Source organism: Plectropomus leopardus, chromosome 20 (genome assembly GCF_026936395.1).
Source record: "Plectropomus leopardus strain MGB_pleo_1.0 chromosome 20, ASM2693639v1, whole genome shotgun sequence".
Classification (NCBI taxonomy): Eukaryota; Metazoa; Chordata; class Actinopteri; order Perciformes; family Serranidae; genus Plectropomus; species Plectropomus leopardus.
The window spans coordinates 19,995,960-20,022,457 of NC_142195.1; the positions used below are offsets into that span (position 1 = coordinate 19,995,960).

Consider the following 26,498-nt stretch of genomic DNA (forward strand, 5'->3'; position numbering starts at 1 on the left):
GATTAGACTCCATGAGGCGTACAGTGGAGTTTAGCACAAGCCATGCTTTAACCAGCTCATGACCACATTTGAAAGATAGTTTCTTGAAAAAATAAAAGAATGAGCTCTATTTTTTTTAAATAGAGATGCTCCATTTTTTTTCCTATTTTATTTTCGTGCTTTATTCAAGTCTTTAAACATTCATTGATAAATATTTTCAATATGAAAGTGGATCAAATCACTGTAAAAATCATAGGCATAGATGCATGATTTTTACATTTTTCAAAAGGGTGAGACGAGTATTAAATTGTTTCATAGTAATTTGATGCACAGTTACACCCAATTAAAGATATTGGAATAGTACTTGTAGTATATAGTATAGTATAGTATTTGTTTTTAGAATTTTATAACCTTAGCTAATTGTATGCAAGAATGCTGTCATTTCACTTTTTAGTTATTGTGGTTCATATGTGATGCTACACCCTGTTCTATTATCTCACATCCATGTGACCTTTTTTTCCTTATCAGATGCCTTTTCAGAAACAAATATGCATCGCTTTTGGGTTATTTTGTGTATTCATTGATAAGACATTCATTGTAAAGCTTAGCTGTTGCAAAATGTCACCCTATTTCTATGCATATTTGTACCCCCCAATAAAAACATTTAAGTACAGAGGACTTTTATTTAGACAAAATTAAAGCTATTTTTACTATTAATTGATGAGGAAAAGGTAACATTGCTAGATATATTCACCAGAGTGCAGGAAGTCCAGGGAGTGACACTGAAAATTCCCCCCAAATATAGGTTTTAGCTGTAGGTTTTAGCTAAATCCTATGTATAGGATTTAGTGGCATCTAGGTGAGGTTGCAGAACTAAAATTTCTCCCCCATGTGCCATGGATGTAGAACAACTACAGTGACCGTCATGAAATGTGAGTGGCCCTAAATACAGCCAATGGCTGGTTTGTCCGTTCTGAGCTCCAACATGGCAGACTCAATGGAAGAGGACCTGCTCCATAAGGAGCTTTAAACAGCTAATTCTAAGGTGACAAAAACACAACAATTCTTAGTTTCAGGTGATTATACACTAAAGAAAACCTAGCTATGAATATTATATAGGCTACCATTTCCGCCATTGGATGCCCTTAAATCCTACACACTGTTGTTAATGTGTGTATTTAAGGTTGAGCACTGCTCCTTCACCTACTGTACTAAATATGTCTGTGGTTTAATGTTCTGAGAAATGTGCTGGACTGCAGGTGGGTGTGCTTACGTGCTCAGAGTAACGTTTGTGTGTGCGTGCGTATACGTATGAGTGTGCATCTGTGTGTGTGGGTGTGTAATCCTACAAGCGGAAACACAATTTGCATCTCCTATCACACAGCCTTAGCGAACGTGCTCAGGTATTTGCATGTTGATCCCATTTCCATGGTTACGAGAGGAAAGAGAGCAGCACAGCAGCAGATGAAACGCAGACACCCTGACACAAACAGACTGGCTGCAAAATAGGCAGACACTCCAGCTGAAAGAGACAGACAGATAATCAGACTACATAACAAATGATATATTTCATACTGTCCTATTCTCAGATTTTTTTTTATGACTGGGCCTATGTGGGAAAACATAAAAGTATGTGTTTACATACAGGAAATGGCCATATGGATCTGTGAATGTTTTGTCTACAGACCTTTATGCTCAACTTTTGTTTTTTATATCTGAATTATTAATGAATATTCAAAGACGTAACTTATGTAATACAAATATGAACTGACAGCAATATCCACATGATACTTGTTAGCAGATGATCAGAATGAAACTGCTGAAATTCTTATGCTTCCTGTCTGACACGGTATAGAAAAAATAAAAAGTCTGTCAAGACTCAACAGTAAGCAAAAGCCAAACCACAAAAGAGGAAATGTTGCATGTTAAAATATAATATGATACATATTTGTAGATATTTCTATGAAAACGGAAGCAGTCCCTTTTTGTATTATATGACATTGTCTAATATTATCTATGAATATCTATCTGAATGGACTACCGTGTGTCATTCTGTCAAGTACAAATATCTGTCAGAGTGAACTTCTTCCTCTATAAATAAAATTAAATGTGGAGTAGGTAATTCTGTCAGGTACAAATACCTATCGAAATAGACTACTTCCTGTATAAATGTTATTTAATGTGGAGTAGGGAATTCTGTCAGGTGGAAGCGCACGTTATCATTCTGTTATGGGGGAAAAAAATGCTCTGGCTTGTTTGTATTGCTTTAAGCCAATCGCTGTCTGGATGCAGTGACGGTGCTCTTGTAAAATAGTGAAGCGGAGGGACTTGCTTTGTATACTCGGTGGTAAGCACTGTCAACAAAATGGCTAATTCTCTTCCAAAAAATAGGCCCCAAAAACCTGTAAATTAGTACGACTATATCAGAGAAGCTTGTGAGAAGTGGAACAGATCGGTGCATTTGTGAAGTCAATGTGGGATGTCGCCACCATATCAGAAAATAAACTCTTGGCAAATAAACTCTGATTGGTCATGTCAGAAAATGGATAAACGAGCATGAAAGTCCTGCGAGGCAAACTCTGGGGTTTGTTGAGGTGCGTTTACAAGTTTTTTTGATCATTGTAGATATTTACAACAATTCACCGAAAGAAAAAAGCAGACATTATTATCATTTCATGATCGAAATCTTTCAGAGCTTACCATTTTTTTTTCAATATTTCCTCTAGTGAAGCCGATTTTGAAAATGGCAACATGTAGATAGCATAAGGGAGGCAGAAAGAAGGTCTAAATAGGCGACCAATGGCAGGTTTATAGCTACAGTCTACATGTGGTGAGTCAGACTACATCATTCTCATCAGACGATTCAGTGACCCAACCTGCCCTGTGTGGAGAAAAGTGCCTTTGTCTGTGGATTCACATGCCTTTTGGACCAAATTTTGTGCAATATATCCACATTTTCCAAGTAAAAAAAAGTGACCATGCAGAAAACGTAATATGATATACACTGTAATATCCTTTGTGCATGTAAATGTGTATATCAAGTTTGCTGCATGTAAACATAAAGTGTGAATACTTGGCAGAAAGACTGCAGCAAGAACAAATCATGAATGAAAGGACCTTGAAGACAGAGAGGTGAGATGGAAGATGGAAGATGAGACAATGATGAAAATAGGGATAAAGTGCAGGAGGAGATGAGGGATGACAACAAGAGCAAGGGAGGAGGGAAGATGAGGGCTGGATGATTGAGTAAGAAAAAAGAGGTGATTACTTGTGGACTGCAGCCTCTGGTGTCCCATATAAACACACACCAACCACGCCGCATTACTACCAACCCTAAACAATGCCTCACACAGACGGGATGGTGCTGCTGCCGTAGCAACAACGGAGAGGTGTGGGAGGGCGGAGAAAGCAGGCAGGGGGCTGTGAGGGGATTGGCTGAAAACAGACTCTGCACTGATGTCATCCCTCCCTCCCTCTGCTCTCCCGTGTCCATCCATTCATCCCCTCACATCCCTCGCCCGCATGCCGTCATCCATCAATACAGTGGATGAGAGAGAGAGAGAGAGAGAGAGAGAGAGAGAGAGAGAGAGAGAGAGAGAGAGAGAGAGAGAGAGAGAGAGAGAGAGAGAGAGGATATTTGGTTTATCAGCTTTGCACACATCAGTGTTGGTAAATATCTTTCGTGCTCCTTTTTTTCTCTTGATTTTCTCCTCTTTAATCTGTCACTCTGTCTTGTTTTCTTTTCCCTTTATCATTTTCTCTGTCTGTGTTGTGAATTTTTATTTTCTATTTAAAGGCACGGTGCATATCACAGTTTTACATTTCTGTCAGTGAGGTGGAGTTAGCCAAAAATGCTACTTTTCATTTGTAGTCCCCTCGACAGCTCTTACATAGCCCCTCCAAAAACAATCAAACATTCAAAGCAATAATGTTAATGTGAGTAAATATAATTGGCACACTTTTGGACATCATTATGCAGATTGTCAAGCACTGATTTGAAACAAGCAACACGCACATATAATGCACAGTACATGCAAGCATTTTTCTCAAGCAAGTGCAAAGGTAGTGGTATTTCGTAAAACAACCTGGGTACCAACCATGTCAGCACAGTTTGTCAAACTAATGCAAAATAATGCTACAAACTTCAGCTAAATTTTGACAAGGGAACAGCTGATATGGCCATTTTTAAAGGGGTTCCTGAACTGTTGGGCTCATCACTCTAAAAAAGTACATACTCTTTACTTGTTACTATTTTGAAAAGTAACAAGTAGCGGTAAAATTAGTTACACTGTTTAGTTACATTCTTTGTTACTGGAAAATGTAATATTATTACTGTAATGCATTAACATGTTTCTGCCCAGCACTGATAACCACTACTGATAATATTGGGTTGTATTGGTACCCACGAGTCGCCACTAAATTTAAGTACACTTGTTCCCACTTAAGTTTTTGTTCCTTACAATCAATATAGTCCTTCAAATAAAAGCTGTGTATTTGCCTTTTTTTACGGAAAAAGGAAACTAACTAGTTTGAAGAACAATGTATCGCCTGACATTTTTTATAAACAGATACACAACATACTAAAAAAGGATTATAGTGCAACTTGTGTTACTGGTATCAGTCCATGCACATCACATAATTAGTAATATTAACTGTAAAATAAGAAACCGACGTATATCTGATTCACAAACTCTCCACATTGGTATAATTTTCAACTAGCCAATAGGCCTATACTTTAAAAACCTCATGGCATTCGTGAAATTTAGTTATGGCATTCGGTTTTCGTGTGCAACAAGATTGTTTGTGGCCCCATCTGGCTACATTTATGGGAAATTTCTGGGGACACCCCAGCAAAAGTAGGTTAAATAAGTGTTCATCTCATATTCCACACTATCCTTTTCATTGGGCTGTAGATAAATAGTACATAATGTAACTGTGGTATTGCTTTTATATACGCAATAAACAGTAGTCAGTAATAATACAGTAAACTTCTGTTGTTTCAGAAAAGAAATCTTGCAAACACTGAGTACAAATAAAGTCCACAAGGCCAGATAATTACCACACCAACACACCGCAACACTACACACAACACACAGCACACAGCACACACTCAGATTTGTATGAGAGTTTGTAATGCATGTGTGTGCGTTCTAGATCTGTCCCACTCTCTAATCCCATAATCCAGTGGTTAAGCCTTGACTGAGTGCCGCAACATTTTCATGAATGAGTATGTGTCGTTTGTCATGTGTCTGCGCGAGTGTGTCGACGGAGGCAGGGAAAGAGGGATGAAGGAGAGAGGCAGAGCTATGTGTGTGGAAGAGGAAAATAAAAAGTGAATGTGTGATAGTAAAATGATGACAGTAAAGACACAGAGGGGAGAAAAATAAATAGGAAAAAAGGTAGAGAGAGAAAGAGGGCGAAGGATGGAGGCAGGGTGAGCTGAGCAGCGGAAGTGAGTGAGTGGTGTGGTGGGGGTTGTTACTCTGCTTGGAGTGGATCCATATTTTCTCTCAGAGGCAAATTCTCGTGGCTGACGAGCGCTTAAACCTTTCCACTGGAACTAACAAATCATAAAGATTAGAATTTTCCCACTCTTGTTCAAAAATAAAAACAAACCACATTTTGTTGGTGGGTGCTACTTTGCATGTTGGTTAAGGGCATCAAAAGGACTCTTGGACCATCTTGGTATTTTTTGACAAGTTATGAAAAAATACGCAACAGGTGTCTCTTAAGTCCCTTTTACAATTCCTTGTTGAGGCAGGAATTTCACGCCATTAGGTCGCCTCGCCAAGGCACTAATACAGAATGGGTGGACAGGATTGTGTCATCTTTAAGCTGGTAGCAGAGGTACTAACAGCGCCACAATAACTTCTGTGTTAAAGGGATAACCAGCAGGACGGGATTGCGGTTGGCGTGGGCGTGACGTTTTGACGATGTGTTACGCATGCAACCTGCTGTGGTAGATTTAAAAAGTAGTTGACAGCAGTTAGCAGCTAACTCAAAGAGGGAAAAACAATGGCAGAAATGTCTGCAAATTTGGAAAACGAGGAGATTCGGAAGCTCCTTACCCTCCTAGCAGAGGTCGAGATCAGCCGCCACATAATGGGAATGGTAAATGATTGACTGATGACTGTTGTACAAAGCACTGCCGCACATATATTACATGTCATACTAGAGGCCTTTGTTTTGGTACATGTCACACCCACCAGGCTCATTAGTGCTTTTGTCTATTTGCTTTTATTTCATCTTTTAGTATTCGTCGATCCTTACCTATTTCATTCATTTTATTTTTAGTTTTATTCTCTCTGGTGTCGCTTGGGGGTTGTGTTATTATTATTGAAATTCATTAAGCTTTAAGTAATCAAAAAAGACTAGTTTATGGTACCTTGCAAAAAAAAAAAAAAAAAAAACATACCGCCCTCTCAATAGAATAGAGTTGAATTCTGTTTGTGCTGCTCAGAGCCTTAAATAAAAAAATAAATACAGTAATGTGTTTCAGTTGCGCAAGATAGTATCTGCTATGGTTTGAAGGGGTAAGTGAGAAAACATGTTCAAAAGATTTGAGGTAAATGACTGTTTTGGCTCACACACACACACACACACACACACACACACACACACACACACACACACACAGTACCACATGTCAATAGATTTTAAATGTCTGATATTGTGACCCCGTAAAATAAAGTAATGTCTACTTATGTCAAATTTGATTTTTTATTTTACAAAGGAATTTATACATTAAAAAGCATTTAAACATATGAATGTATTCATAGAAACCTGGGATGATGTGTTGGATAAAGCAACATGTTAGTCATGCTTTTGGTCAGTGTTTTTGGGGGGACTGATGTCATGTTTGTCCAAAGCTGTTTGTGGAGACTCTGTGGGTTAATGAGTAATAAAACAGGTCACCAGCTACTTATCCCCATTGAAATGGACCTACTTACTAAACACACACACACACGCACACACACACACACACACACACACACACACACACACACACACACACACACACACACACACACACACACACACACACACACACACACACAGATACACAGATACAAGGTCATTGTACTGAATCCCTTCTTGGACCTCACATGCTCTGTCTGCACACACACACACATGCACGTGCCTTATTGCTTCTTTACTCCCACTGGTTATTGTGAATGGGAATTGTGAGTCTCCTATTTGGTCGTTAAGTTCCAGACTTCCTTCCCAGCCTTAAGTGCCCTTTGCTATTCGACAGTCCCTGACTTTTGACCTGAATGAGCTTCAGATTGTGGTAAATGTGGATTATTTTTTAATTTAAACCTTTATCTAACTATAAAAGTTGAAAAAAAGAACATATATATATATATATATATATATATATATATATATATATATATATATATATATATATATATATATATATATATATATTAATGGTAACCTGGCAAAAAAAAAAAACACAAGAAGTTGTGACTTTAACTTGATATTTTCTAATCAAATTGTGGCAAATAGTAAACATGACCTTACAGTGTAAACTTCTTTCTTTTCATTCTTCTGCCTCCCTCTCTTTTGTGCTGACACGCTCAAAAAACAAACACTTATTCCTCATGCAAAGCTCACTGTGTGTTTGAATAGTCAAAGTAGCACAGGATGAAACGGTGAGATCATATTCAAACCTATTCATATTATACTCAAACATCTGAAACCCAGGGGCTTGTGTGCAGCCAAACATTCCTGTTACGCCTGCAGCAATCAAACTTTCAAACTATGAGGCAAACAGGGTCTACAAATATTGGTTTAGTAAATGAGAATAGGAGAGAAGTTCATGATCAAAGCCTGGCTAAGTTTTTTTTAAAGTATCTTCCCCTCACACTCTCACAGCTCTGGCACAAGTCCAGGCTGCTTGTTTTTCTATGTGGCAGTCTGGGCAATGTCCACAAGCTGGTACTGAGGTCTTTACAGACAGTGGCAATGCCAATGAGCAGGGTGAAGGTACAATCAGGCATCAAATTTGGATAATGTGATGATATGAAACAATCATCTGTGTGTTTTCACATAATATGTAGTTAAAGACTCTTGGTGGCATAGAAACTAATGGCAGGGCTAGCTACTGCAAACAAACACACTAGCCAGCCAGGAACATGCTTGCACCAGTCAATCATTTTTAATTTACAGTGTGTTTACTATGGATGTGTTATTACATCTGGATACCAGACAATCAGATGGTGCTTTGTTAGTCTAATGCGAATTACTCGCCTGGCATATGTGCCAAAAAAGTTTCTGGCTTGGTCTACAGCTGACTGATTATGCACAGTAGCATTTCTTCCACTGGCCCTGCCTGCGTCTTCACGCCTGGCTCAAAAACTTTCCATTGTGATGACATCACAGATTTTTAAATGACTTTCTCAACTCAAAGAAAGTTTTACAAATACAGAACCTCCATGGATAAAAATTCAAAACAGAAAGAGTTATAATTGACCTTGTTTGAAATTGTTCTAAAACTGTGTTCTGTAAACTGTTTTACAGACATCTTTTATAACTATGCGCTACAGGGAAAAATGCTCTTTGGACCACAGAGAATGTTTTTTGCTGCAATACCCATGTGACCACTGGGAAATTGGAAGCAAGGCTGAGCGGCGTTCCTGGGGATCTCGTGTTGACTCCCCATTGTCTTTTGTTCTCTGAACTGTTCATCAGTTCATTCAAAAAAAATGCTACTAAGGAGAGGTAAAAGCTCTCTTAACTAGCCAGTTTGCTAACTGCAAATTTTCAGACTTCATTTCTCAGTTGCTAATGGACACAATAAATTCACACACTTTATTCAAAAAACAGGTTTGTGCCACTGACTCCAGTTTCATCTACATTTTTGGACTCCAGCTTTGTGTTACCCTGAAGGTCAGTCAAGATGTCAAGATGTGTCAAAGTTAAGCTGAACTCTATACAAAGTATGCACCAAGTTACAATCTATTTAAATTACATTGCTGCAAAATTTTGCTATTTTAATGGTGTAATCGGCTGCTTTCGTTGTAAATATATTAAAACCTTGCAAACAAAGTTTCCAGTTCCTCTATTAGTTTTTGTGCAAAATTAACACATATAGCTCATATGTTTTGTCATTATCAGTGAAAACTAACACCATCATTGAAGGTAAATTAAGTACTTTTGAGAATTACTACAGACAAGACAGTTACAGAAAAATAAACACTCAAACTATAAAGTAGGATAGGAGTTCAAATAAATGACAAAATGCCTTGTTTTTGCATATAATTCAGTACTCTGAAGGCGCACAGTATCTGTATGTATGTAACAAAATGTCTTGGGTGAATATGTCTCTGCATGTAGATTTGACAAAAGAGGACAGAAAAGAAAGAAAAACTAAATTCCTAATTCAAAACATTTTGATAATTTTTGCTGTTTGTTGACAACTAACACTTAATGACATCTTCTTAACCCCAAGTTTCAAAAAAGGCTTTTCCGTTATTTATATCAGTGGCTTGGCTCCTCGGTGCGTTTGTGAATGAATGACTATGAATGAAGACTCTGTGGAGGATTATCTGCAGGTCAAAAGCGCGCAGGACTAAAGCACAACTTGTGCGTGTTGAGTGTGTTTGTCTGACATGTGGCAGTGTGAGCAGAACAGACACGGGGATTAAAGACAGGAAACAGACCGCCGCTGAAACCCTTCCCACATCTGTACACAAACACTCTTATGTGCCTTTCTCCTGCAGTTTGTTAGCAAAACATACATCTAATTTATGTGTCTGGATGCTAAAACTGGATATTTGCCGTTGCTAATATGAACCAATCTCTCCATTGTCTAATGTCGCAGAGGTGCATCTGACTTGACACACAAGTTGACGTCATCAATCTGTCATGTTTTTGTTTGAGAAACTGTGACAGAGCCGGAAACGGTGGTTACTAAGGCAACGAGTGGAGCAAATATGACTGGTGACGACAGGTACAGACACACAAACACACCGGAACACACATGTAGACAAGCAAGCACGCACACATCTAGATAAGCATACACCCACACACACATTAAGCAGACTACTAGACCATGCTGAACTCATGTTGACTTGTGTCTCATATCATATATTTTGGCCCGTTTATCCAAAACCCAACATGAAGGGCAGCTGACCAGTGATGGAGTATACAAGAAGAGGAGGAGGGAGGAGAGGAAGACAGGAGATGAATGGGGGAGGGACGAGAGGAAGCGGAGTGTCCTTGTTAATGTGACACGGTCACATTTAAGTGAATTTCCTCTGTGTGTGAGTGAGTGTGTGTGTGTGTGTGTGTTTGTGTGTAGCATGAGACAGTTGCCCAATTGCTTAACAGCCAACATGACGAAAGTTACTCAACACACGACTGAACCATTTCCCCCCTCTGTGCTCAATATGAAACTTAAGGCTCGAGGTGTTATCACAATCTTCCACAGTACAATGGAACTGAATCATACTGTGTCCTGTGTGTCGTAACAAGTTGTCACTTCCTGTGTGCTTCCTCCTCTCATGCTGTAAGAAAACGCACCACAGAATTCAAATGAACGTGTTAGATGTACATTGTTACCAAACTTTAATTTAAAGTGATCTTTCAACAAATTTCCCTACGAGGACAATAAAGTATATCGTATCATATGTCACATGGGATGGCATGGCATGATAACGCCAGACTACATTGACAAAAACAGTTATTTTACTTCACTGAACTGCAACTGGTCTACCACCCCATCCTAATATACAGCGAGAGAGTGAACTCTGGCTAATGGAGTGTTAAAAAGTGTTCAGATATACTACAAGTGAAAACAACATTTAGGGAGCCTCGTGAGTGACCTTGGCAACAACTTGTTGTTCTGAAAATAGGTTGGAGGTCCAAGACGCTTCGCTAAAACAGAGCAAGCAGTTTTTCAGACAAGTGACAGCCTGTTATCCCCAAAACAGAAGCCCTTAGCCACAGATCCTTGTTGTTTTTACTGACCCTTTTGCACCATTTCCCAGTAGCATATGAGCCACCAAACTGTCACTGGTTTTCCAGTGACTTTTGTGCCACCAAATGTGGGTTTTTTAAGCCAAACCATTATTTTTTTCCTAACCACAACCGAGGGGTTTTTGAGCCTAAACCTAACCACACATTCACCATAACTTTATAGACAAATGTAGGCCTAATGTATCTGGAGTAAGAAATGTACAGTTGTCTAACTGTAGGGTCTCTGGAGCAATGGGACATTTTTCAGACTACCAGGGCTTGGAAATTTTGGTTGTCAAAACACTGGGCAGTTCCACTCTCTACACAGCATTGAGACCCATCAGAGCTAACTCAGATCCATCTGTTTGTTTAAATCATATTTAAAAAAAAAAAAGAAGAAAGAAAGAAAGAAAAAAAGCTTTCCACTGTACATCACCACTGGTGAAACACAGATATGTGTGTGTGTGTGTGTGTGTGTGTGTGTGTGTGTGTGTGTGTGTGTGTGTGTGTGTGTGTGTCTAAATCACATGAAGTCCCCCTGGTAATACTATAGTAATATGAATAGGGCTATAGAATAGATAGTTTTAAGATAGACCATTGAAAACAGTTGTTAATTCTTCCAAGGAAAGCCTTTGGTTAACTTATTCTGAAATTTGACTCCCGGCTTCCAGGGACTGATGTGATTACTAAAGCATCCTTTATCGTTAACACCCCCATATCCAAATAAAGAATGATGTTTATTTCTTTGGAGCGATGACTTTCTCCATCCATGTGGGCTGCTTGACTAAGATGGGTGTATTTTTACATAAAAAATCATGCAACGTTAAAGTGCACAAGGCGGGTGGGGAATTGAGCTTGGAGATGGAAGATAACCAGCTTGAATCCTTGGAACGATAAGAACACTGAGAAGGAGATGGAGGCGAGGGCTGTACAGTCATAAATCTGATGCAAGCACGTTATTTATAATTTTGGAAATCAACAGAGCACATACCGCCTTCTCTAGAATAAAAAATAAAAACAAATCAACTGAGATGACTAAGGAGACAACGAACAACCTTGACTTTATATGCGTAACCATGGGTTTAATTTAGTGGAATTAAAGGGATAGTTCAGATTTTCTGAAGTGGGGCTGGATGGGACACTTATCAATAGACAATATAGTAGATGCCAGTCAGCACACCCCCAAAGCAGGCTGATTCAGCAACACCTAAAAAATATCAGCAATATCAGTGAAGCCCTTTGAAACCTGAGAAAATGGGTTTGATTTCTTTCAAAAACATGGGAAGAAGGCATTAAGCAACAATAGACGAAATGACCCCCAAATTAGCAAGAAATCAGCAAGAAATTATTAAAAAAAGTACAAGAAAAATACCTAAAATCGTAAAAGAAAAAAGTAGAAAAGTAAAAAACAAACAAGGAAATGACCCATTAAAGTGCTTAAAAAATTACAATGATTTCATAACATAAATTTAAACAATTATGATACGTAAAAACATAGTTTTCCCAAGTTTTTTCTTTCCCCCGCTGGATCTTTTTTACTGGCTTTTTGAAAATAATTTTCTAAATCTATTAGTTTCTTGTAATATGTGGAACATTTTGCTCATTGCCTTATCCCCATTTTTCTGAAAGAAACCAAACCAATTTGCTCAGGGCTCAAGGTTTAAACATATATAAAAGGTGTCTAAAAGCAGCACAACAAAAGTGATGTCGCTCCAGGTTTCAAAGGCTTAAGTATAAACTATAGAGAATATTATTTAGAATATTTAATAATATTTAGAATATTTTCACAACTTTACCTTGCTGTCAGAAAGTGGTTTCAAATGGGAAAATTAAGCTGTTCTCTGATTTGAATGTAATTTTCGTTTTCAATTATTACACTTCCAATGTACAAATAAATGAATACTGTATGCTGGATTCATAAAATTTTGACATATAGACAGATGACTTGCTGTAAAAGAGCGTACTGTACATGTTCCTCACTAGATAAAGGCCAAACTGCTTTCTGCCGTCACAGGTAACAGCAACATCACATTGTCTGAAAGTCACATTTTCATTCTGTTTAATCGAATTGTACACTGCCTTCGTTTCTGCTGTCGTAAATTCCAATCGGAGGACTAAATATCATTGTTTCAGATGTGAGGGTCAAGTCACATTTACTGGACCTCTCATGTAATCTCATTGTTTTGTGGCTGATATGACATGATATTTTTGCTCTTTTAAAGCACACAGTGTTATCCACACTGACTTTGCCATGGATACTGTCTGTTCATGCTGCAAGCAATACTGCCCATGCCCTTTGCTTTTATATGCTGTCTATTAATAGCCGACGCTCTCGAAAGAGCAACTTTGGGCGATATTTACAGAAATATTGGGCTGTTAGATACAGGAACTTACATAATATGGAGGGCGGCCCAAATTCTTGGAACCAAAGATAGTTTGAGTGATTTTGTTTTTTTTAGGGGACTGTATTCTCTGTATCAGATATGTTCCACTAACCAGCTCCCGTTGTAGCTGCAGGGGAAATGCCTCTTTCTTCAAAATGTTTCCCATGAATTATGCCTTAAGCCTGTCACGCATTCGCCTCAGCATTGTGCTTTAATGGCACTGAAACTTGTGGTTGCCAGGAAACACTTGATAATATTTTGGGCCTCGTGTCTCATTTGTTGTCTCCTGCTGGGAATATTGCCCGCCTCCTTTGCACTTGATTTTCACCCTGTTTATCACATTCAGGGTTGTGGGCAGTCTTTTATTACTTTATTTCAGCTTCAAATCCTGAAACCATCCGAAACCTCAGGAGGATAAAACACTGGAAAGTTCACTGGAACTCACAATCCAACTCCTACTTATTCCACCAGAAGCAGCCAAACACTAAGCCCTATTCTTCAGGAGAAATGTGTTTTCTTTTCGAGAGAGTTTTGCTGTAACTCTCCATGTTCTGTTGCCATTTTCTCTAATTGTGCGAAGACAAACATCTCCTCCTACACTCCCACTGGGAAAAGTTCTGAGGAACAAAACACAGCATGGAGGACACAACAATGTAGCATTGAATTAATATGACACTCTTACATGTGAAGGCTGACTGGAACGGAGAAAAAGGGATTTTTATGTGCTTCTTTATCAGAGGTCAGTTTTGTGTTCATGGCAGGGGGTTGAAAAGCAAACTTGTGAAACACAGTGAAATCTTTTTTCTGATGCAACAACTGCATTATGAATTTATTGTCCCTGACCAACATTTTACATAGTTCAATCTGATTTATCAATTTTTGCCTATCTGACAGTTGAATCATGTTTCTTTTTTTTGGGATTATTGATCCATATTTGTTTTAGTTTCCATTTTTTCCACACTAGACAAAAGGGCCTTGAAGTCTTGAAGACCCAATTAAACAGTCTGTCTTATTTTGTAATGGGACATTTTCCATCCAGTACTGTTTGTTGTGTGTTGGGGGTTCTTGTGTATGTATTAGGGATGGTACTCAAGTACTCGATTTCGACGTCAGTATCCGTTTAATGTAAAGAGTAGTCACATTTTTAATTCATTTTTTTGCCTGTAGAAGAAAATATGTATAATACTTTTAAATGGAAATTTAATCTTTTCTGTATTAGAAGGGTTTATTTTTTGGACAGGATAAAGTGATGTAACTACTATCTATTCACACATCCAAAGCAAAAGTTATAAATCTGTGAAGCTGCTCAATGTTTTCAGTCACTCCATCTGATGTTATAGGCAGAATGGAGACCAAGCCTAAGAGTGATTTTGTGAAGAATAAACAGAAAATAAACAAAATGAATGTGAAGGGCTATGTAATGCTAGACTTAAATAGCATTTCAGGTTGCCTGCAAAACTCAACCACAGAGCAAATTCTACCTGCTCAGGCGACTCAGGTCTTTTTGAGTACAGAGAGCACTCCTGGGGACCTTTTTTTGACACGTTTGTTGCATCAGCCATTTTCTATGGAGTGGTCTGCTGGGACGGCAACGTCACGACTGCAGACAGGAAGAGACTTGACAAACCAATAAGGAAGGCCAGTTCTGTCCTGGGATGCCCTCTTGATCTAGTACAAGAGGTGGGAGAAAAGGGGATGATCGCTGAGCTGTCATCCATGCTGGAGAAGGACTCCCACCCCACGTGTGACACTCTGACTGCACTGGAAAGCTCCTTCAGTTACAGACTACTTCACCCAAAGTGTGTGAAGGAGCAACTGTGCAGGTTCTTCCTGCTGCTACAACCAACACTGCTCCAAGTAGACCACACACACCAATATGGACTTAAAGCTGTGCAATTTCAATATCACAATGTCCATTTTTTTTCAAGTTTGTTGTATCCCCTGGGGAGTGACAAGGTCAGAGTCTAAACGCTAAATATTTACTGTGCATATTCTGCATTCATATAATTATCGATTACACGTGAATTGGGTCAATGAAATAAGGAAAAGGCAAAGATTTCAGTAAGATGGTGCATGACTATCACAGGTTTCTTAACTTTCTTAACGCGTCGGAATTCTATTAGATAGGGCTATATCTGAAATAATGTGACAAACTGAAATATTCTGCCTGACTACCATTTTCCTTGTTTGCTTAGTCGAATGGACAGTTATGGTCAGGAGTGAAAAGGGTCTAGTAGAAAAAGTGGCCTGACCTCTTAATTCAAACTGTGTGAGCACGGCTAAGGCTGTGGAAGAAACAGGCCTGCTATTGTTGCGTCTATATCGGAGCGTGTTGGGAAGCCAGCTTTCCTAACAGCTGAAGATAAACATACTTTTCACAGAGCTTTGTAACACCAAGCAAATGGCACAGATTGAGGGTAAGAATGCAGTCTGGATGGTTCCCCGGTCTGCCATGCTGCAAACTCACTGTGTCCAAGATTTGTGACATTTTTAAAGATTCAATCCGGGGAGTGGAAGCTAGCCACTCAGTTTGGCTAAAAGTGAACGTAAAATAAAATGCAAATAGTGTGTGTAACACATTCTAAAAGAAATATCTTATTTCCCAACATTAGGGTTATGGCTTGACAAACAATGTGACTTCAGTCCCAAAATACATTTGTTCACAATTTCCAACTATGTTTGTATCAAAACAATGTGGGTAGTCTGTGAAGATGAACTGTGGTAAACTTTCCTCCATCTAAGCAGTACCAACACCCCCACATACACACACAGACCAATGTACGCAAATTGTACGTCATTGGGCGATGCTTTGCTGGCTCTTGCTCGAACTACAGACTGTACTTTCACATTTTCATATTGCCACATTGCCAACCAAGCAGCCGCTACCATGCACTCAAAGATTATTGAGCTGATCAAGAGACACACCCACATCATTATGCGCATCAAACTACATACAACCCCATAACCCCCCCTACTCTCCCTCTGATTGGCTATTCCTCATTGCCTCTGTTGGTTGGATTGGTATAGGTTTAGGCAAAAGGAGTGAGATTGGTTAAGGTCATTAAACTTGTCCACAGAATCTGACATTTCCACAGTTCACATTCATTTTCTATGCGAGGAGCTGTGCAATACATTAATTTATGCAAATCAGGGACATCTAGAGCGACTTCCTGTCTCTGGAAATTCCAGAAAATGTTGAAGCCAACCATTGTTGATTCAAAATGAAGACAGATTCAGCAACTGCAAAGCCTATTTCTCACCACAAATGTTTTCAGAAACTTTGGTGAACTCTGGCAAATTTCCAAATGACAATATCAAATTCTCGTGCCTAGTGGCATGCCTATCAAGTGTCTCATGCTGTGAAGCGGTCCTACCCGTCATGTCCAATACTGCCCCTGTGGAAATGCACCATTGGGGTAAGAATGTCAGGGTATGCCAGTCAGAGGCAAAGTAATGTAGATAGGGTATGTCATCCCCACACTAAGGAGAAAAAAAACACCAGCACAGCATCCAACCTAGGTGGCTTGATTTCCTGGAGGGGAGGAGGTGATAAAAACATTGTCGGAATTTGATTGAAATTGCAATGAGGGGGGATTTTGAAGAGAGAGAGGGATTGTGTGTGTGTGTGTGTGTGTGTGTGTGTCTGTGTGGTAGATTCTTAAAGGTCTGAGTTCATATCCGGTGCAAAGCTGCTTGGATGTCTGTATTTTGTTTATGTGCATTTGAAGTGTTAAAAATGGATAACATACAATTAACTGAATAAATTCTAAATTAATAATTCTTATGTTAAAATTGTATATTAGGGATGTATTTCAATGCAAGACAAATGTTACACAAAAGTAAGTTAGGAATGAAAGTGCGATTACAGAATAATGGCTGGTGAAAACATATGAGTGACTGTTTATTTCCAGCAATTCTTCCTATACACCTTCCTTCCTCTCCTCTTTTCTGACCTCTCCCCTCATCTCATTCCTTCCGTCCCTCTGCCTCTCCCCCTACGATTTCTCCTCTTCTTCTTCCTCCCAAGCGGACGCCACCGGAGACAGGGCCATTACCCCGGCAGCTAAAAACAGGTCAAGTGTTGTTCCGTGATGTTGAAATTAATGACTGCAGTCCCAGAGAGAGGAGAGCGGGAGAGATGGAGGGGAGCGATAGGAGAGACAGAATAGGAGGACGAGTGGTTGAAAGTGTTTAAAAGACAGAGTGAGAGTATGTCAACTATAGAGGGTGGAGGGAGTTTGGAGAGGGATGCTTTTACTCAACTGTACTCCAACTACTTGTCCAACTCTCCTGTTTCCTCTCCATCTCTCACACTGCAATTGCAACATCATGGAACAACACTTGATTTTAATTTTGCAATCGATAATAAATCACAAGAGGATGACAGATAGTCCTGAAATAATCTTCCTGCGTAGTAAACTGTTATGAAATAAGATCACGAAAGTGCATTTAAAAGGACTACAAATAGCAGTTACATTTGTTTTACTTAACCTAAATAGATGTCAGTTGCTTTATGGTGTTTAATGTGGGGTACTTATTCACTGTTTGTGTGTTTCATGCTGTAGATGTCGGTCAGCACGGCCCCAAGTTTGAAAAAGTTGCTGCAGATCAACATGGATGCTTAGAAAAGTATTGCTGCGAAGATCCCAGCTAAAAAAATCTAAATCAGTTTAAGTCTTTACTGTACTAACGATATTTTCACCACATTACGTTGCTGTCAGAAACCAATTTCCGAGAGGCAACTGAGGTCGATCTATTGCTATCATCAAAGCCAGATTCCACTGAGAAAACATTGCTGGACACTGGTCTACAGCTGACTTGATAAGCTAGTTTTTTGTGTGACTTTTAAAAGAGTTAGTTTAGACTCACTTTTTTTTTTTTTGAGATTTCGAGAATGAAGTTGTATAATCATGAAAACATTTTTTTTCGTATTAAGTCGTAGTTTTACAAATAAAAAAGTTGTAATTTTATGAGAAAAAAATCATAATATTAAGAGAATAAAGTTGTAATTTTACAAGAATTATGTTGTATTTTTACAAGAAAGGGGATATTGTATTACGTAAATAAACGTATTGTGAGCAAACTATAAAACAGGCATGAGCAGAGGCAGCCTCCTTGGCAAGTGGGGACAATGACTTTATTCTCATAATACAACAACTCTTTTTTAAAAATTAGGACTTTATTCTCGTGATAATATTACTTTATTTTTGCAATCAAACTTTTTTTCTCTAACTTGGCCCTAATCCTCCATTGTACCAAAGTAACTTTGGGTAGGCCTACACAAAAAGGTCATCCCTGCATCACTTAAAAAAATAAATCTATGCCATGCTGTCTGACTCAATTCAGTTTCTACCATGAAGGTATTCACTCTCTGATGTCAGTGCTGTCAGTAGTCTGCACATCCATCAACTTCCTCAACAAGTCACAGGAAGTTCATTAATATTCTATGACCGAGCTGAAACTCAACTGATGTTACAGTACAAGCGGGAACTTCCTCACCCCTTTTCAACTTCTGCCAGAGACACTCACATCAGAAGATATAAGACCACTTGCTGCAACAAATGATTATATACTTATATTTGGTGGAGTGCTCCGCTCCTGAGGGCTCCCTGGTGAATCTGAGCGGCAGCACGGAGTTCAGCGGCACAGGGAAGATAAATGAGACAATTAAACAGTGCTTGATGGCACCTCAGTGACTAATGGCTTTTCCTTCCTGCTTGTCTGCGCACAGACAAACACAGTAGTAAGCAGCAAGTGCGTGTGTGTGTGAGTGTGTGTGTGCAGCATTGACGGACACATGCTTGTGTGTTTCTGTGAGTGTGTTTCTGTGAGTGTGCTGCAGGTTTGTTGCAGGAAGTCAACTGCATTATAGACAAACACTTGTAGACATCAAAACTATGAGTGAGACTACCAGGTGATACCAAAAAAAACCACTGGCAGCACAGCTATGTATATGAGCCCAACAGTAACAATGCCTCACCATACCTTTTTGCTTAAATGTTTATTACAAGTATGAATGTCCACAAAGTGTGTGGGGTGTTTGATTTACATCTGTGAAAAATCAGATATCATACTAAAACTACAGAGCAAGAAGGGCAACACTCACCCAGTGTTCTACAACTCCAAGCTATCAAATAGAGGGAAATAGCCCCAAGAAATAATCTTAAAAAAAAATAAAAAAATAAAAATAAAAAAAATACGCATTTCCTTCTTTGCATTTTAAAGAAATCAAGCCAGTTTGCTCAAAGTTCAAAGAGTTAAAAAAAGACAGACTTAGCAAGGTAAAAGTTAGCATCTAAAGCCATTACATTTTAGATCAAATATAGGATATGTATGTCTAGCTTCAAGGTAACTGTGAGTCTACTGTACATATAAAAATAAGCTGGGTGTATGTAACACACACTGTTTGCAGTGACTGCTATTTGTGTGTACGTGGCAGGGGTGGGCGGTGGGGTTTTCCTGCCTTTACTTCCTGTTGTATAGCCTATTAAAGGCCAACAGTCCACCGGGAGCGGACAGATAGGACAGTCATGTGGTAATTAGCTCTGGTCATTAAAACTGACCTCAGGCTTTGTTCTGCCATCTGGATACAGTGTCCTACCTCCTGTTAGACGTGTGTGTGTGTGTGTGTGTGTGTGTGTGTGTGTGTGTGTGTGTGTGTGTGTGTGACAGACATGATTTCCTTTTTCTTACAATCCTGGATGGAACCACCTGGAGTGTATTGTTTATTTTTTATTTTCTTCTCTATCCAGTAATCTTTCTTGTTATAAAACATGTGCATGATAAACAGTGTGAGCTGCATTCAATGACGGATCCTGAGCCACAAAACAGACCCCTGAGCTTCCACTTCATTCTGAATGAGTTCCGTTTTGTTGTCATCTACACGTGTAAACGTCTGCACATCACATTCTTGGAATTCATTAAAATGATATTCACATGGATAAATTCACTGGGCCATTGTTTGTAGGTCAACAGTCAGCTGATTTTTAAATTAAGTTTTATATGTGAGGGGGTGGACCACAAAGAGGCACACAGATAGTTGGCTTGGAATGAAACAAATATGTCGCATGAAATGCTGATCTGTTCATCAGGTGACCTAAAGGTCTACAGGAGCCAGCGTGTCCAAATCAAATTGACCTCTTATCCATCAAATGTGCAGTAACAGGACAAAAGTAGTTAAAGTAACATAATCTGCATGTTTTTGTCCATAGTCTGTTCATAAAACATAAATTCACGTTATTAAGGAGAGCTATGTGCAGGACTGTTTTTGTGATAAGAAGCTACAGCCTGTTGTTTTTACATTTCAGTTTTTGAACAGATTAAACAAATGATGTGTTTTCTATTAAAAAAACAAAAAACAATAATAAACAATTCTGAGGGTGTTTGGGATTTTTTAAAATAATTTTAAGGTGCTTTTTTCTATTTTTTGTAATGTTTTTAGGGGGATATTTTTTTTTAATTTGTGGATGGATTTTGTTTTTTCTTTGTTCTTTTGAGGGTTTTTTTCTAATTTAACAAAAAAATATTAATTTTCAGTTTCTGAGTTTTTTTTTATTTCACTGAATTCGGTACTTTTACTTTTAATACTTTAAGTTTTTTTATCCTGATTATACTTATTTACTATTATGTAAGTAAAATTTGCAGTACAGGACTTAAACTTGTAACAGAGTATTTTTACAGTGTGGTATTAGTGCCTCTACCTAAGTAAATAGAGTTTGCTTAAGAAGTATGAGGTGTTTCCAAAAATGCCCGTTCCAGTGACCTTAAATCCAATTTGTGTGTATGACAGGCCAATGTGTAAAAGAAAATTACAATTTTCAAAAATTTCTCTATACATGTAGACAGGGCCTTAATCTTTAACTGAAAAATATGAAAGTGGTATTGATCTTCTCATCCAACTAGCCAAGAAAGCAAGAAACATAGTTCCCAAAATGTGAAACTATTCCTTTAAAGTCCATGCACTCAATGCCAGTACCATGCTCATAAGAGATGACATAATATTCACCTATTCAATTCACCAATATCAATAAAGTGTTGATTCTCTGCAAGTACATTTCCCACCACTTGGACATGAATCCCAAACTATGACATCACTTATCACTATAAGTCGCTCTCGCCTGTTGTATATTGTTGTAAGTTGGACCGGCAACAAACGGACAAGTGCAGGGAGACAGTGTGAGTCATACCACTATGTTCACAAGCATCTAATTTTCAGCCAGATCTTGTGTGATGTACTGTATGTCCGCAAGTGTGTGTGTGTGTGTGTGTGTGTGTGTGTGTGTGTGTGTGTGTGAGTGAGGGAGAAACAGAGACAATGGAATGAAATATGCACATCTGCAGCATAATTCATTGTGTACAGAAGGGAGTATAGTTCTGTGTGTGAGAGTGTGGTGAAGAGAACACAGTAGATTTATTGAGCAGCTTTCTGCAGCACAAAAGCATCTTTCTGAGACACATGCCTACAGCTTATTAGAGAGACTGCAGGCAGCATTAACAGCATAGCTCACATTTCATCCAAGTTACACACTTCAGGCTTCATTCACACTGTAGCTGAACATGTTTCAGTTGAGACTGAACATGTTCATGCTGCATGGATATCTTAAAGACTATAAAATACCGCATTAATGTTGTTGCATGTTTATTTCTGTGATTGGGTCCCTTAGCCATATGTCTTATATGTTTTTATGCTGTTTTATTTCATTTTGTTTCACTTTAATTGGGATTTACTGGAGAAGAGCAAATTGTGGTGTCGACATGGGCGGTATCACTGTATTACGGTATACCAAGGTATTTGAAAATCCAGACGGGCTGCCTACTGTTACAATTACTGTATATCCACAATTGAAAGCACATACTCCACTTATTTATGAAGCTGTGCGAGCTACTGCATTGTCAACAATACTGTCCTGCAAATATTTCACAGTAAAATGCCTGTCAACAACTGATGGGCTTCTTTTGACAGAAACATTGTCAGAGGGCTATTGGCAACTATTTTTATAATCGTGTAAAAAAAACATTTCATGGTTCCAGCTTCTTATATATACTATATGTATGAGGACTTGCTGCTTTTCCTTTTAATTATTTAGATTTATTTCATTTTCAATTTTTGTATACTTTTACTTTTAATACTTAAATATTATTTACTTTCTTTAAGTTTATTTAACAGCATGTCAGTTTCACACCGCAAAAGTTCTTCTTCTTCCTACACCCCTGTCTTGGCCATGTGCCACAGTTTTTGCACACTGCACAACACATGCCCTTATATGGTGCTCAGAGGACATTACCTATGCTAATAGGTGACTTTATTAAGATGATTAAGTGAGATTCAGCATTGAGTACACCTGGGTTAGAGTAGATTTGGATGGTTAAGAACATCTGGTGCATCTAGAGTTCTCTTATATTTTGTTTTACCAGAAAATTAAGAGAAAATGTAAGAAAATTTTAAGAAAATGTTGCATGATGCCAGTTGTTTTCTGTCAAACTGAGACAACATTTTAAGGATTAAAATGTAACCATTAATGCGCTTGAAAGACTATGAAAGATAAATGCAAACATACAAAACATTTAATGTAGTATAAATAATGTGTGCCACACTTGATTATATATAAATGAAAAGTTAAAACTAATAGTAGTCAGTTTGGTTTATGATTCATGTTCTAAAAATCACTGAGGATATTTAAAATTTAGACGTGTGCTCTCAAAACGCCTCCTGGCATCATTTGCATGTGATTCATATGGTATGTGTATCACTGCCAACTGCTTTCAAAAATAACCAGGTTAGTGTGTGTGTGAGACTTGCATACTAAAGTCAGTGTCGGTATGACGAACTGTTGCTAAGCAGTGGTGGTTGCTAGGTGGTGGAAGGGGGAGGGGAGATGAATCTGAGGGTTTACCTGCACGTGAGTGTGTGTTCTCTTGGATTTATTGGGTTTAAATATTGATACTGCAGTGTGGGAAAAATTTGATTTTTACCACATATAAGCTGAGGTTTTGTAGGTAACTTCTGTTCACAGTTAACTCCACCGTGGGATAAAAGAAAGGTGTATTTAACAGGTTTTGTGATGCAAAGAGCTTCATGTTGGGTATCTTTTTAAACTCTGATAAATGACTCAGTGAAAAAAACAGACCCAAAATGCTGTCTAGCAGTGTCAGATTCAGCTGTGGAGGAAAGATTATGAGTCACTTATTTTGTCTTCTGTTGCAGATTCATCAAGCAAAGCTGCAGAATATCTGGCAGAGGAACACAGAGTGAAACCAGCACACTCCTCTGCTTTCCCCAGGACGATTACTGTATTATACGCAGAGGGGGAAAGCCTCACAGTTTGCTGGCTTCCCTCTACGTCTTTGCATTTTTTTCCAGCTTGTTCTGCACATTCTAGACAGGCATATTTGGCCTCTAGCTAGCTAAAATGTTTTGTGCTTCTACCTTTAAAAACAAAAACAAAAAAAAACAACTTATCTGCAGGTATATTGCTAAACATACTGTGCATCCCTAGTTGGTGTCGCTCCTGTCAGATCTGGTCTGATCCAGTCGGGTGAAGGAGATGGTGGGGGGGTTGGCGGGGCGAGACACAGGCAGCCATTTGTACTCAAGGTCCTGTGATGGAGGGTCCAAACACCAGTCGTAGTGCTTTAGCAGGTACGTGCATGCTTCCTGGCAGCAAAACAAGAAAAGAAAGAAAAACTGAATACACTGTAAATTCTTTGCGACATAAACGGAGCTGGCTTCTTGCATGATCTTTAGAGTTAAAAGCGGTGGGGGTGGAAGTGACAATTTCCTAATTTTATAGCAGTACAGAAACAAAATGTTAAACCAGAAGGCACTTGGCAGAGCGAGAGCCTCCGCCAACGCTGAATGAGTCTCCAACTTGTAAAGCTACAGCCTCCATAACACTTTATGTTTGTCTGTGTGTTGTTTTCCACATTTCAAAGAAGGAATGCAATGCAACACCTTTTAGGAGCCAAGCTGAAACAGAACATTCAGTCCATGCGGACATGGTTTACTCATCATACACACTTCCTTAATATCTATGCTCATTTGACCATGCAGCATAGCTTCACAGCTTTCTATCTGACTCAGATTTTCTCCCATCCCCATTCTATTTTGTGCAAAAGTTGTACTATGGTACCGCTAGTGGAGGAATGTAACTAAGTATATTTGCTCAAGAACCTTACTGAAGTACAAATTTGAGGTACTTGTACTTTACTTGAGTCTTTTCTTTTCATGTCACTTTATACTTTTACTCCACTACATTTCAGTAGAGAAATACTGCACTTTTTACAACATTTATCTGACTGTATCGGTTACTTTACAAATTCAGATTTTTGCATAAAAATCTCACAAGAGTTTCCATTTGATTATAAATTAAATTGCCAAACAATCTGCACAAGTACAGCTTAAATGAGTAGTTAATTGATCAATAATCTGATTGTCAGATAATTAATTGAATATAAAGGATAAATAATTTTGAGGTTGTTTCATGATTATGAGTGTTTTTTGGTATTTTTCTATTCATTCTAATAATTTTCAATTTTTTGCGTATTCATAATTTGTGTATTCATCATTTTGAGTTTGGGGGTGTTTACTTCATAATTTTTATGTTATGTTTTTCTATTTTTTTATTTATTATTTATTTCAAATGTTTGAGTGTTGTTTTTGTTTTTTGTTTTTTCTGGGGGGGGGGGGGGTACCTTTACTTTTAATACTTTAGGTACTTAAGTGAAATTTTTCAATGCATGCCTTTCAATCACATACATAGTATAGCATAACATGGTATTTTCACAGTGTGGTATTAGTACTTTTACTTAAGTAAAGGATCTGCATATTTCTTCCACTACTGGGTACCACAAAACATGAAAAAACTGATTCTATTTTACTCTACATATTTAGTCCACAGCTGGTGACACCATAGCCAGCATTCCCCATTGGCTGATGCTAAGCCACAGAGCAGACCAATCACATTAAACAGCAACGTCCAGATGCCCCGCCTTCCTCCACTTTGTGAATGAAGATTTTCCTGATAGAGGGGGAGGAGCAGGATGAATGAATGGGAATGGAGGAAAGAAGTGAGGGAATCAGGGAAGGATGATGATGGTGGGGGTGGGAGGAAAGAGGGAAGGATGAAGCAAGGAGGCGATGAGTCACATCTCTGACCCAGATCCCTGCGGTCTACTTTTTACTCTGGTCACGCCCTCCTATGTGTGTGTATGTTTGTGTGTGGTGGTATGTGCAAGTGGTCAGTCTGCCAAGAGCCAATCAGACACAGTTTACAGCCAAATGGTCTGAACAGAGCAGGTTACAGTGAGAGATGAGATTAAAACATTAACAAGGTGACGGGCAGCGTGTATATTTCTTCTAGAATATTACACAGCATGTTTGGATCATATTGCTTAATGTTGCTGAGAGCAACTTTTAAGAAAAGGAGCAGGGTTGACCCCGTTGCTATGGGTGATATCATAATTCTGATATATTTTAGTCGACAGTGACTGGTTGACAGGTGACCAGCTTGTGTCAGTGTTTATTAAATAAAATGTTGATCAACACTCAGAAATGGAACCAGACTGTTTTTAAAAGATAAGACTTAAAAAAATTAAATACATTGTGATGCAATTAAAATTACAATAAACACAGAGGGATGATTACCCACTGTCCATTTACCCACTGTCCAAGATTATTAGAGAAATGTTCTGCCCACCTTTATCCCATTCATGCCACATGTTTAAGCAATAAAAAAGCACCTCTGGTTATCTCGAGTAAGAAATCTGGTTTTAAATAATGAGATATGATTGTCCCACTGAACAATGAGGAGAGCTGAATGAGGAGAGAGCAGATCATTAAACTGCTTTGAGCATTTCACCTGAGCCTCATTTAATCAGCCCCAACACTTACAATGAGTCATGAGTGTTTGTGTGTGTGTGTGTGTGTGTGTGTGTGTACGTGTGGGTATGTGTGTGTAAGATTGAGTCATCCCTCTCAGTTACATTTAGGATAGCTTGCACCATGATCCATATTATCTTTGTATGCATGTGGTGCTGGTTTTGCTCTTCCTTCAATTTGCTCATCAGAGTACAGCTTCTAGGTAGATCACTGAATGTAATGGGGAATGAGTAATATGTTGCACTACATCCACTGTTGTGATTTGTAGCATTTATTGTATGATTTTGTTGTTT

The 26,498-nt window shown here is 38.5% G+C and overlaps 1 protein-coding gene across 3 annotated transcripts in view; it reads right to left on the minus strand.

Moving 5' to 3' along the window:
* Window positions 1-153: 153 nt before the first annotated feature.
* LOC121960311 (uncharacterized) overlaps window positions 154-26,498 on the minus strand; it is a 46,397-nt gene continuing 20,052 nt past the window's right edge. For 2 of the 3 annotated variants that reach the window (XM_042509984.2, XM_042509983.2), the window contains one exon: window positions 20,576-23,982. In XM_042509984.2, the coding sequence (XP_042365918.2) occupies window positions 23,821-23,982 (162 nt within the window). In that variant the 3' untranslated portion in view covers window positions 20,576-23,820. Of the gene's footprint in view, window positions 1,502-20,575; window positions 23,983-26,498 lie in introns of those variants that run through there. The other variant, XM_088071356.1, reaches the window with a different exon arrangement.